Below are 13,431 nucleotides of genomic sequence, written 5' to 3'. Positions count from 1 at the left end.
CCTGCTAGCTAGCAAACCTAGTATGTAATCATAACCTCCTCCTAGCTTGTAGCTCCATCTAAAAACCAAAGGAACTGTGGTTGTAACTTGTTGTTGAACATTTATTGTTGTATGAAAAACATCGCATGGTTCATTCCTCCTCCTCCCCGCTCCACGGCTCCAGACAGTCTCCAAACATTGAGAACAACGTAACATGCTATGCTGCTCCGTAGAACGGTCTTGCGCATCAAAAATAGCAGATGTACAAGCTCACAACGCGTCCATCCGTGAGTCATTGTGGACTTGCAACTTTGACTTGAAACAGCTGAGCTAATTTCGGCCAATCAGAGCGGCATTCAGCGTATTCTAGTAAGAGTGGCGACACTCGCGTTGACTCCCACTGTAACAATGGAATGCGGAAGTGCTCATTCTATCTCAATGGGATAGTTCCAATGTTTGGAACTATAAACCCATAGGTGTGTCGCCACTCTCTTACTCACCGGCTGTTTTGCTTCACTCGCTCGTCTCGTTGGCTGTTTCAGAACACGATGTTTTAATGCTTGATTTGATGGAATAAATATCATATTTTACCGCCGACTAATCGACTACTAATAGAATTTGATGGTAGTCGAGTCGACTATCAAAAATCACGTTTGGTTAATGCCCTAGTACAGAGCATGGTTATAATAAATGTTTGTAAATGGTAATTGGTGCATTTATATAGCGCCTTGGCTTTACATAGATTGTGCATTACATTCACCCATTCACACACCGATGGCGGAGGAAACCATGCAAGGCACCAAACTGCACATTCAGAAGCAATTAGGGGTTCAGCGTCTTGCTCAAGGACACTTCAACACTAACTCCGACTACCTAACTACCTAACACTCACAACTCTGTCCTTCCATACCTTGAGTTTGTCATGGGAAGTGTAGGGTGCCTCCGGGGCGTAGATCCTGAAGATGTCTGCCAGGCAGCAGGCCACCAGTAAGCGCACATCCTTGTTGGGGTTCCTGAGGAAGAACTCTGAAGCCAAGTGCAGCGCCAGGCCTAGATACTGCTGCTTCTCCTCCTCAGAGTCCTGGTCCATGTCCATGTAGGTCTTCACCACCATCTGATGGAGGTGAACGGAGAGGAAGAGGGGTAAGCTGGGAATTTATTTATGTTGGTTAGTTGATTGGTGTTAGAATGCAGAACTATTGGCATTGAACAACATGACAGCATCCTATTACTGCATGTTTCACACGATTGATTATTCAGCAGTTCCCTAACGTTTTTGGCCGTGCACCCCCTGTTACGTCCTGACCTAGCTGCCGCACCCCACTCCCAGTCTCATTTTATTTACAACAAAGAGAGAGTCAACCAGGTGCTCGATGGAGGTGCAATAAAAGTAAAACATAAAGTCGACTGGTGCTACAAAGATCAGTGGGACTGGAATACTAGAAAGAAAGGCGGCGATCCGAGCACTCAAAATGGTTTAAAAATGAGGACAAATTTTAAACCATTTTGAGTGCTAGGATCGCTGCCTTTTTTCACTTTATTTACAGTTAAAAAAAATTGTACCAAAGCTGTCATGGCTCTGAGGAATGTCACTGCAAAACAAAAAAACAAACACATTTCGAACTATAAGGCTGGGTGTCAGGCTACTGGTGGGCTACAGATCGGATATTTTCAATGAACAGAGTTAACGTGGAGATTAACAATCAATAAAAATAAAACGCACCAGATCTAGAGGTAGGCCTATGTATTGTTAATAAGTGTTCTTGAATCATAACCTACCATGTGTTTTCATATACAAATGGGCACTCAACTAGAAAAAGTATTGACGCTTTTCTGTTTTGTACTAGTCTGTGGATGTGAATCAGGAGTTTGAGCACCCACCAGCAGATGTAAAATAATCATGGGGCATGAAAGATTTCTGCAGATGTTTTCGCTAAGCAATTAGTAGGCCTATAATAGTTCGTTCCTTCAAATTTCGATAAGGTAAGCTACTGCGCTGTGCATCAGTTGTAGCCTTGAAAGTGGCTGTCAAAATCATCTTTCCGTTCTGTGTGTGAGTGTGTTCATAATATCCCCGATTTTGCGGAGATAAAACTCTCTTCCTAATAGCTTGTACTTGTACGTATGTTGAGCGCAAGTCTCGTCTTTCCATTCGTTTTTGAAAAGAAGCGGCTTGGACTCCTTGAGTCCTTATGCATTGAAGGAAACATGAGGTCAGTCCGGCTTTGCTCTCCCAAGGTTGGCAGAGGGAATGTAGCGCTCAGGATTACATTAGACTTTAGATTTTTTTTTGGCTTTCGCCTCCATTCCATACTTTTTTTTATGGAGGGACAGACAGTAGGCTGACAGGAAATGGTGAGAGAGACGGGGGGATGACATGCAGAAAAGGCCGTCGGGATGGGGAGCCGAACCCGCGGCACACCGCCAGACTGGGCTACCAGCCAAGGTGCCTGAACCGCTGCGCCACGGCACAGGCCTACATTAGACAATTGACACAAATTGTGGGATAAAATAGAAAAATAAAAACAAATCAAGGCACTCTCCCTTGTGACAAAAAAAAAGCTTTCGTTAATTTGTCTAGCACAACACAAGAACATACAATACAAGACAACTAATCGATATCATTAGTTATAAAAAACCTTTTATAGTGCTGCAACAGGTAAAACAAAAAAACAATAACTGTTGCAGCACTTCCAAGTCTCAAGTTACAATCAATCTTTAACCTGGCCTCTAAAACACTGAGCTGTGCAATGGTAAACAGGACATATCTGCTCTCAAACAAGTTCACAGCCATAAACAAATCTTATGACATGCTAGGCACTAGGACCCAACAATCAGTCCTGTAGCTGTGTGTGTGTGTGTTGGGAGGGAGGGGGGGTGGCAGGCTCAGTGGAGCTTCCTCAACAGTCATTCAGTGGAGTGGGGGATGGGCACACTGCTCCCGACAAGCAGTAGAGTCAGTGTAACTCACTCCTCCACACACAGGCTCAGTCACTCTCAACTGAAAACAGCCAAACTCCCAACCGATGATGTCGACTTGCACAGAGACATGTCTGTGGGCCTTGTGGTTAACAGCGTGTGTGTGTGTGTGTACGTGCACGTGTGCATGCCCTCATTACAGCACTGTTCTCTCTGTACAAACTTTGAGATCAGTTACAGAGTTCTGCAGGATTCTTTTTCTGCACATGCAAACTGATCCTATTGTTTTTCCAATGGCATCTGCAAACCAAGATCATATTATTCCAGGACGTTTTACAAACAATATAAATAAGGGAATTACGTAAATAAGCAATGACAGTTCATGCAACTAGGGTTCTCACAATTATTACATATTCATATTCGTCACAATTATTTGAGATAATTGCAATTATTTTGTCATAATTGTCTTTGTCATGGTCGTTTCCAGGTTGAAAGATGTTCATACATTAACAAAAGCAGTAATAGCAGATCTACAAGCTTACTTGTCATACTATTTTTACCGTTATGTATAAAATGTATAAAAATGCCAGTAATGTCTTATTTCAGTTACTTGTCATATCTGCCCTGTGCACCTTTTCATTACGAAGCCTAAAAGGCAATCATATTAAATGTTCCAGTTTCCAATGAGAAAAACACAACTAAAACGTTATTCGCAATTATTTGTGTGGCAATTAATCGTCTTTACTTAAATGTAAAATCGTGACAGCCCTACATGCAACCAGCACTGAAGACTAGCTGATGTACTGTACGTCTCAGACATTTATTTTAAAATATAACTGATTTAGAGTTCATAACGTGCAGCATGGAATTATGATATATGAGCTTGTAGGTCATCAACGTGGCAAACATTTTTGCGACACATCATCATATAACAAAGTATAACACAGGGATAAGTTGTTAAATCAGTTAGTCGATTGCGGCCGAGCTACAACAGGCTTTTCAAAGTGCGTGTGTGCGTATACGCACAAATGCACACGTCTCACACACACACACACACACACGTTTAGATCCAGTCCTATTTTAAAGTCTACTTAAGTGCTTATGGAGGATGCTCGTATCCACGTATTGTGCACTTGGTGTAGCTCGGCCATCATGAAAAGATCTATTCACATTTTTTTCACATTTTTTTTACATTTGTTCATATATAAAACATTCAAAACATGAATCTGGATTATATATAATGAATCAAAGAAGTAATCAATAGAATTCGTAGCCCTATTACTTTCCTGCAACAATATGCATGATTGTGTATGAATGTTTTGACTCCAGCATCTTCTCCCCGACTAGCTCTGGTAGTGCAGAATAATAATCAGTGATGATGGAACTGTTCAGCTGAGTAAATCTGGTCTGAACTTTAATCACAAATGTCTACTTAATACATGGTGTGTGACGCGTGATCAAACCTGCCCCTTATGCCTGTGTACTGTACTGTACCATTACCAGAATGCTAATGGTGTTTGGAGTTAGGTAGAAGAAATAATCTACCCTTAAATAAATTGTCAACAGACTCTCACACATATTCTTTCTTTCGGCTCTTTCAGCTGCAACTGGAGCTTCGATCAGCTGAGTCTGACAGATATCAAGTTTAATCGAATCAAAAAGGGCCTTTGTGTTTGCGCATATTAAATTCAGTCTAAGCCGTCTTAAGTCGGTTTTATAGCCCCTCTGACAGGGGTTTGAGTGACAAGATTTGCCAATGAATGCACCAAAACGAATATAGCCAATACAGAACCAACTTGACATCACACAGTACAGACTGAGGCAGAAAATAAAGTGTTTGGCGAATTAATCTGGAAATTCTACTTAATTTAACATGAAATAATTTATATCATGTTTGTATGTGTTGATCTTTTTTCTCTCCCATCCCCTCTCATGCAGAGTGTCACACGAATGTGGTGGTGGCCACAGACAATTGTTCACTCTTTATACTTTCTGACTGATTCTTATCTAGTTTTGTGTTCCGCTAGTGTCCTTGACTTGTAGCATGAGGTAGCATGAGGCGGTACTTGTGGGTGCCTCAATCCAGGATTGCACATCCATATACATGCGGTTAGAAGTAATGCAAAATGGTTTGCCGACCGTGTCCGCGACCGTAGCAGTCACTAGCAGTCTCAAGGGCATGGAGGGGATACCAGAAGACCAGCCTTTACACAAGTAGAGGCACAACCCTTCAGCAGGACTGGTATCTGCTTCTTTGTGCAGAGGAGGAGGAACAGGGTGTAAACCAGACCCATACAAAACAACCTCCAGCAACTACTACTGGCTACTGGTGCATGATGATTCTGACCAATATTCTGTCAGAAAGACACTCCATGAGGTGGCATAAGCGCCCAACGACTCCTCTAGTGGGATGTGTGGCAACAGCCCAGCACTGTGCAGCTCGATTGGCATTCATCAGAGAACACCAGAATTGAAAGGTCCACCATTCGCACCCGCCGGCCGGTTCTCTTCAGTGATGAGAGCAGGTTCACACTGAGCACATCTGAGATTAGGGCTGCAACGATTAATCGTAATCGAATCGATTATTCAATTAGTTGTCAACTAATTTAGTAATTGATTAATCGAATCGGCAACTAATCAATAGAGTTTTTTGCAATTTATCATAGACGATTTCCCACTTAACCATAGTTTTTCCAGTGTTAAGTGTAACTAAACTAAAGAGGAGAAATCCATCTCTCTTGCCTTACAATCTGATGATAGTTGTACATGCACTGTAGCGACTACAAAGCAAAATATGACACATACAAACAACATGATTGGCCTACCGAACGTCCTTTTCTGTGACGCACATGAACTGCTTCGCCTCTAGTCATGTGTCACATTCGCGAGCATTGCCAGCTGCGAGATTCGAACCCGGGAGGTGTGGATTGGGAGTCTAATGACTAACGATGCATGCAACCCAGCTGGCTGCCAGTTTGACAATGTGGGCGCCCAATGGCCATTCCTTCCTACTACTAGTGGGAGGGGGGACAATCAGAGGCAGACGGGGGCGGGTCTTTGCCTAAGATAGTTGCTGTGTGTAAAGTGTAAACATGCATCGGAGCATCTCCAATAGAGGGTATGCACGTGACATCATCATCAAACCCGGAAGTTATGCAGGAATGCCTACTGAGTGGCAAAAAACTACTTTCTGGACTCGACAACCCATGCATCCAAACAGAAAAGTCTTAAAAGTCCTACTCACTTTGCATGTTACTTTGCCACTCGATGTGCCATTCACTTTAAGCATGCGCATACCCTCTATTTCTGCCTGTACATGATCATCCAGTAGTAGTACCGACACATAAGTCATACACAATACACAGTCACATTTTGAGTTGTCGTGGTGAAATTCATGCAAGATGGATCGACTGTGATTTAAGGTTTTTGCTTCCAGCCCAATGGGTTGATGAAATGAAAGCTTTTACTGTAAGCCAATGATTCAGCATTACTTGTATCAGGCAAAAGATTGAGAAGACATTGAGTATGGAATGAGAATCTGTCAGTGAATGGATGGATGGCAAAGACCAAATTGCGACTTGGAAAAACAGGGAGGGACCTTCAGAAGGCAAACTGTAACAGGGATGACATTGGCTCAAAGTAAACTGTAACATACTTAGGTAACAAAAAGGAAATCACGCTCTTTCTGGGAAAGCCATTGCAACCAAGGACTCTCTAAACGTGCAAATAAGCTTAGAATCTGCTGGACTGGTGCCATTTTGTCCAGCTTGAGTTTATATTATTAAGCAATTAATTACAACACTGTATTCTGCTGGATAAACATTATAAACCTGCGGATGGAGTTTTTTGTCACCCGCAACCGAAAAGACATTATTCACCCATTATCCAACCGCTTCATCCCATTTATATTAACCGCACCATATGCCAACCGCGGTTACCCGCGGCTAAATCCACCATCCGCAGGTCACTAATAACCATACATGGAGAAGACTAGATCATCACCTAGATCTGCATATATGGAGCCGGCCAGAACCCTACATCTGACCTCAAACCCATAAATCTCTATATATGGAGGTGACCTGTTCTGACATTCCATATGATGATCCTTTCCACCAGTCCTTCCCGTTCTGACATTCCATATGTGGATCTGACCCTCTACATTAGTACATTTTACCACTACCACCAACGTCAAGTCAGTTCTCCTCTATGGATCAGAGACATGGACAGTGACAAATACTACCACCAACAAACTCCAGACATTTGTCAACAGATGCTTAAGACGCATTATGAACATCAGGTGGCCTGATAAAATATCAAATGCCAGCCTGTTGGAGAAAACCAACCAAAACTCCATCAGATAGGATGTGAAGAAGAGAAAGTGGGGGTAGATTGGACATACCCTCCGAAAACCTACTGACAACATCACTAGGCAAGCACTGGACTGGAATCCACAGGGCAAAAGAAAAGTGGGGAGGCCAAAACAGACACAAGATCAGTGGAGAGTGAGGCAAAGATGAGTCGACCGGACTATCATGGGCCCAGCTGAAGAAAACTGCTCAAAACAGAGTCCAATGAAAGGGTGCGATTTCGGCCCTATGCTCCACCTAGGACCTACAAGCTTGTAGCGCACCACTCGGTGGCGCACTGCGTGCTTGTAGATCTGCTATTTTTCAATAGCTAAAGCATAATATAATGCTAACACCAAAAGGGGTTCCGTCCCGCCCAAAATGGGTTAACTAAATCGCCATAATAAATGTAATGGATTCTTAATATTGTAAGCATAATGATATTGTAGCATCGTGATATTTGGCCATAACTCCCTCCTCTGAGGGAGTTACCTTTGGGGAAGGGGGTTGTTGGCCAGACTGGTGAACCGTGGGTCATGGGTTCAATAGTGGGTAAAATGTTACAATGGTAATATGTTGTAAAACAATGAGTAATGGTGCTATTTAGTCATGTTTTCACCTTTACTTTATTTTTTATAATATAATAATTCTTTTTTACCACTTGCACCACAGCAAACCTATTCTGGGGGAACAGTCACCAAAAGTAGCTGATCTACAAGCTGTCAGGATGAGGTTGTGCACTGTGCAGCCATCATATATATGTTGGTTCTTTGATTTTGTATATAGTGCTTAAATTAGTCCTTTAATGCAGACCGATTAAAACAAGGCAACATAAACCCATAATAATTGAATAAGTGTGGAAATAATCATTGGTTTGTGATCAGATTGACTGCTTAATGAACAGTAAAGATATCAGGATTAGGTTAAACCTGGCCGTTAGCCTGGTCCAAAGCAGGCTAAATCCACAGCATTAGTTTCCATAGTAACTTGTGTGGCATTGCTTTCATGAAACTGAATCAAGCCTCAACATATCCACTTATCCAGGTTAACTGGCAAACTTAATCTGGCAAGATTAACCAGCTTTCATGAAACAGGTTAATCGCTGATCCAGGATATATTAAACCAGGATATCTGTTAAATACCAGTTTAATCTCTAATCCAAGTTTCGTGAAACGGGCCCCTGATATGTTCTTGATTTGCTTAAATGTTTGGTTATTTCTTGTTTATTACGTTTATTATGATAGGTCATCTTATTTTTCAATTTTTTATTATTCCTGTGCAGCACTTTGTGGCTCATGCCTAGAAAGGTGCTATATAAATGAAGTTATTATTATTATTATTATATGGCCAGTACAGAATTCATCCCATGTTGATCTGACCCCCCATGCCAAAGCGCCAGTGCTCGCCCAGCAGTCTGCCGTCACCCAAGTGGAGGCCTGCACGCTTCTCGCCCTCAGGGGGTCTTACTGGTATTTGTCCTCAATCTGTGGTTATATCATAGTCTCGAAATCTATGCTTCACTACCACTGTCTGTCTGTCTGGTATATATGACTGCTTGTCTGGGGTCAGACAGCCTCTGTGTTAAACACTGCCAAGGGCACACTGACCCATGTCACTTTAAAGCTTTTCTATGAACTCAAAGATGTTGAGACTTGATATATATTTATAACCCAGGAGTAACAACCTTGCACACAGTGCTTTCAAGCTCCTTAAGCACTACTAGGACAACGGTCAAAGTCAAACTGTTTAGTTTTTTAATTGTCGTACAGCATGTTGTTTACAATCATTCATTTTGTTACAATGTCTGAGGAACCAGAACAAAATCAATTTAGTACTGTTCTGTAACTGTACACAAGACATAACAATAAGGAAACCTTGGCCATGAAACAAATTAATTGCTGTCACCGTGCATATCTCTAACCCTGGACACAGCAAATGTATCTATACTATAGGTTCAGAGTAGATAGCCCTCACACCTACGCCGCACCGCCAAGCCGACCAATATGTCAGAGTCATCATAGTGGGTCTTTGTCAGAGTACCGGTTATTCCCGTCTGTTTCCCTTTGGTGCCCATATATGGAGATGCCTGTTTCTGTCCGTCTACCTGTGTCACCCATTCTCAGGTCTACCTGTGTCAACTGTCAACCCATGCGCCAGTCACACACCTGTGACAAATTACACAATGTGTGTGCGTGTGTGCGTGTGTGTGTGTGTGAGAAAAGTGTATAAAATAATCGTTCATTATCGTAATTGACGCATTGAAATAATCGTGATATTGATTCGACTACATATGTGTCCAAGCACTAATATAAGATTTACTTTATTTATTTATTTTACTAAATGTAATAAAGATTTATGCCAGGTTCAAATTTTAAGGAGTAGGATTGCTCCATAGCTCAGTATGGCCTTGTTACGGAGTAAAAAAAAATACGCAATGCCTCCATGAATCAAGGCATCACTAGCGTAATTTCCAGAGGTGTAAATCAAGCTACCTCACAGCACGCTAAGGAAACACAACTCACAACCTGGGATATACACAGGATTTTCTAGAACAGCTTCAGTATGAAAGGGAGACGTGGCTTGAGCCTTGATCAAATATGTCCAGGCAACACTAACTACTAGTATAACAGAGGTGAACCTCATAAATGCAACTCTTCTTGATCACAAAAAATGTTTTGTTTGCAGACCATAAGTAGGTGTATGCTATGAAGCTTTCGTTAGGTGCTAGTCTTAGAATAAAAATAAATCCTATCAAGTTTACCCAACTAAGCACATCCACACTATCCACCCTATTGCATCACTAGCATACAACAGCACTTGTTGCCACAATGTCACTACAGAGCCATTGAGAGTAATATAGGCTGAGGAATATACAGTATCCCACCCTTTTCACATTGGTCGGTTAGAGCGCCACCAACAGGTGGATTTTAGCAAAACACATTTTTGGAACAAAATGCCTTAAATCATCCAATTGCCATCCAAGGCGTCAGAAGAAATGGCACCCTTTTCACATTGGCCTATTATAGGTGAGGCCACAACCTCACCTGCCTTGGGCACTTTATCTAGTTCACAGTAATTCGCTGTTCAGTTACATTTGGTTGGTGTTAGAGGTTGCTCATTACTTGCACAAGCAAGTACTGCGATCGGCTGGGTATGTATGTCGGTGTTGTCCACCAGCTAATATGTATTAGGCATGTAACGATATATCGTATATGCATATTAATCCTGCAGACATATATCGTTTATCCCGAAAATATTAATCGATTTAATATAAAATAAAATGTAGGGGGGCTAGTGATTTATGTTGTGTGTGATATGAAATGTGAGCTTTAATCATCTTCCATTATTCAAGTGCTTTTGGAGAGAAAAATGTCACTTTCAGTAATCAGTAGTAGATGGGAGCTGTGTGTCTGTGACTGTGCCTAGGTGATGGTCGTTGATGCTCATCAATACATCAAGGAAGCAACTATGTTTCTGCACTGTTAAAAGTAATGTTACTTTTGCAATGCAGCTAAATAAAAAATGTGAAAAAGCTCGGGGGGGAATATAGGCTGTTTTGGGAAAACATTTTCACTGGGAGCCCTAAGGCAAGTGTTTCAATTTTAATCCAAAGGAGTCAAGGAGCATGTAACCGTCTCACAATCGCACAAAGCACCCAAAAACAACTAAACCGTTTCATTGGTCACACCAGTGCACCTTACATTTAGCAGGTCTGTGTGTGTGTGTGTGTGTGTGTGTGTGTGTGTGTGTGTGTGTGTGTGTGTGTGTGTGTGTGTGTGTGTAATCTGTGTATGTGTTGGTACACCTAAATTATATTCTGGCACACCTCTGAAAACGCACACCAGTGCAACCAGGGATGCATACGTTGGTTAGACATACCAACAGTCCTATAGTCATTAGTCAGACAAACCCGTGCTGCGGGTTAAATCATCCCTACATCGGGTTAAAAATCACCCGTGGCTCCCAACATGCATGGCCGGTTAAAACTAATCTGTGCTGCGGGTTAAAAAAAATCACTGGTGGCTTCCTGTGAGGTTAGGGTTTGAGGAGACCAGGGTGTCTGACTGTTGGTATGTTGTTGTAGGACAGTTCAAATCTTGTGTTGCTGCCACCACAGACAAACACCTACACACAGTGTATTGCACCCCAATATAGTGCAGGCTGTAGTTGTCCCAAATTAATCGTTTTAGGTCATTGGATATTTTGGTACATAAGCCCCATTTCGCTTTTGCAGACCATGGCTCAAAAGAAGGGGGGGGGGGGGGAGAACCAAAGAAGAACCACTACTCAGAACCACTACTCCGTTTTTGTCTAAGTGTGATGACATTATGCCAAACTTAAACTTAAATACATTTTGGCAAGCACATTCACAGCACAGATAGGCTACCACTAATCAATCTCAATGCTGGATTGGATATGTTACACAAGTCAGTCGATACCTGGCAAGTTCTAGAGAGCACCTTGATTTGTTATCTTTCTAATTCGTAAAGTTAGGGGGTTTCTCTCTCTATGGTCCAGGTGGTAGGCAATAGGCATCGATCCGAATAGGTTCAATCATCAATGCACAGCATAGCTGCTGTGAGGTTTATGCCATATATTCAAAAGAGAGCATGAGATGAATTACATTACCTTCAACCGTTTGACCACCTCATCGTTGCTGATCTTGTCCGTAATCTCTTTCACCCCTGGCGGATAGGTGATGAGCCCCGGCGCCGGTTTCTGCTGTTGCGGGAACTCCATGCTTGTTGAAGTATAATCCGCACGGTCTTCTACTGGCCTCTATAGGTCACAAAACAAAAGTTCAACACAACCATTCTACCGTACTTATCAAAAAACATCTTTAAGCGACAATTCCTTGCCTCCAGTGATAATTTCTGTACCAGAAAATGGTACAGCGAGCACGTTCAAACTGTGATGTCCTGAGCAACGAAATGTTTTTGCAAGACAAAACACAATAAGACCACCTAAACATTAATGTTAGCTCGGATGCTAAAACACAGCCAGCTAAACATCAAGCTCCATAATCAAAGAGTCGCTAGGCAAGGGGACAAGAAAGACTACAATCTTCAGTCAAACGAACCACTCGAATAGAACGAGTCAAAGTGGTATGCTTTACAAGTCGAACAGTAGCCACATGCCCACCAGAACATTACGAGTCCATTAGCCAACTAGCTGCACTGCAGGCATCATTCACAGGCAATTTTGCGGGAGGGAGTAGCTGAGGATGCTAGCTAGCTAACGGCTACTAGTCATGTTGTCCATCCATGTTAGCAAACTGGTTAGCATGGACTGCTAACACAGGCCGCCAACTATTCAAACATACCCTCATATCAAGCACTACAACAATGAGAGAAAAGTCTCCAAACCCTTTGCTTCAAATAGCTGTACTCGTGGCTAATTTCTGCAATTTCTCATAATCATTACAACTTTATTAATTGAAGAAATGCAATTAAATGTACTTATTTGTATCTTTTTTTCTTTTCTTTTTTTTTACCCCCACCACAACTTCATCAACATTGGTTCTTCCTGTCGCTAGTTTAGCTCCTCTCTCCTCTCTACCAACTTGCCCTCACGGCTGCTTTTATTTTTAAACATCCTAAATGAATTCAATCTATTTCCACACACATACAGTTTGAGCAAAACGTACCCGCAGGCGCTTGCTGCGGATTCCTCTTTAGTATTTACCTCTGAAGTAGGCCGTTTTAATTCATTGGTCTGACACAGGTTGGGTTTCTAGTTTCGGCACAAAGCTTTCTCCCCTCAGTCAGTGCAGTTCCAGTGCTGTGTTGTGTGCGTGTGTGCGCGCGTGCGCGCGTGTTTGTGTACGTGAGTGAGTGTGTACGTGCGTGCGTGTGTGTATCCTGGGTATATAGCACCCCCTTCGGTCTGCCAATGGCACTGCATATGAATATAGATGTGGCGGGATTCAGAATGATGATCCAAGGCCAGTGTTATTTATCTTCAGTTAGTGCAGGATGTTTCAAACGTTTTCATGTCACTTTACGTCAAATCACTTAACTTTCATTAAGTGATGATTCTGTTCTTTCTGGTCTAAAATAGAGAAATAGATTAATTCATGGCTAGAAAAGAATAGGGAATAGGGTACTCATACATTGTATGTGTAATAATTGCAAGTGGTAAAGTGAATTCACTTATTGCTTATGTACATGTAAAATAGCCTGTACAC

The 13,431-nt window shown here is 42.0% G+C and overlaps 1 protein-coding gene across 2 annotated transcripts in view; it reads right to left on the bottom strand.

Moving 5' to 3' along the window:
• Positions 1-13,033, bottom strand: part of pds5a (PDS5 cohesin associated factor A) — a 38,313-nt gene extending 25,280 nt beyond the window's left edge. The window contains exons 1-3 of one of the 2 annotated variants that reach the window (XM_080759200.1): positions 12,930-13,033; positions 11,874-12,023; positions 890-1,093 (exon numbers count right to left, since the gene is read on the bottom strand). In XM_080759200.1, coding sequence (XP_080615326.1) covers positions 890-1,093; positions 11,874-11,984 — 315 coding nt within the window. In that variant the 5' untranslated portion in view covers positions 11,985-12,023; positions 12,930-13,033. Of the gene's footprint in view, positions 1-889; positions 1,094-11,873; positions 12,024-12,891 lie in introns of both variants that reach the window. The other variant, XM_080759201.1, reaches the window with a different exon arrangement.
• Between the last annotated feature and the right edge of the window lie 398 nt (positions 13,034-13,431).

This window comes from Protomyctophum bolini (assembly GCF_963924005.1).
Source record: "Protomyctophum bolini genome assembly, chromosome: 3".
NCBI classification, from domain to species: Eukaryota; Metazoa; Chordata; class Actinopteri; order Myctophiformes; family Myctophidae; genus Protomyctophum; species Protomyctophum bolini.
This window is presented reverse-complemented; position numbering and strand designations above follow the sequence as displayed.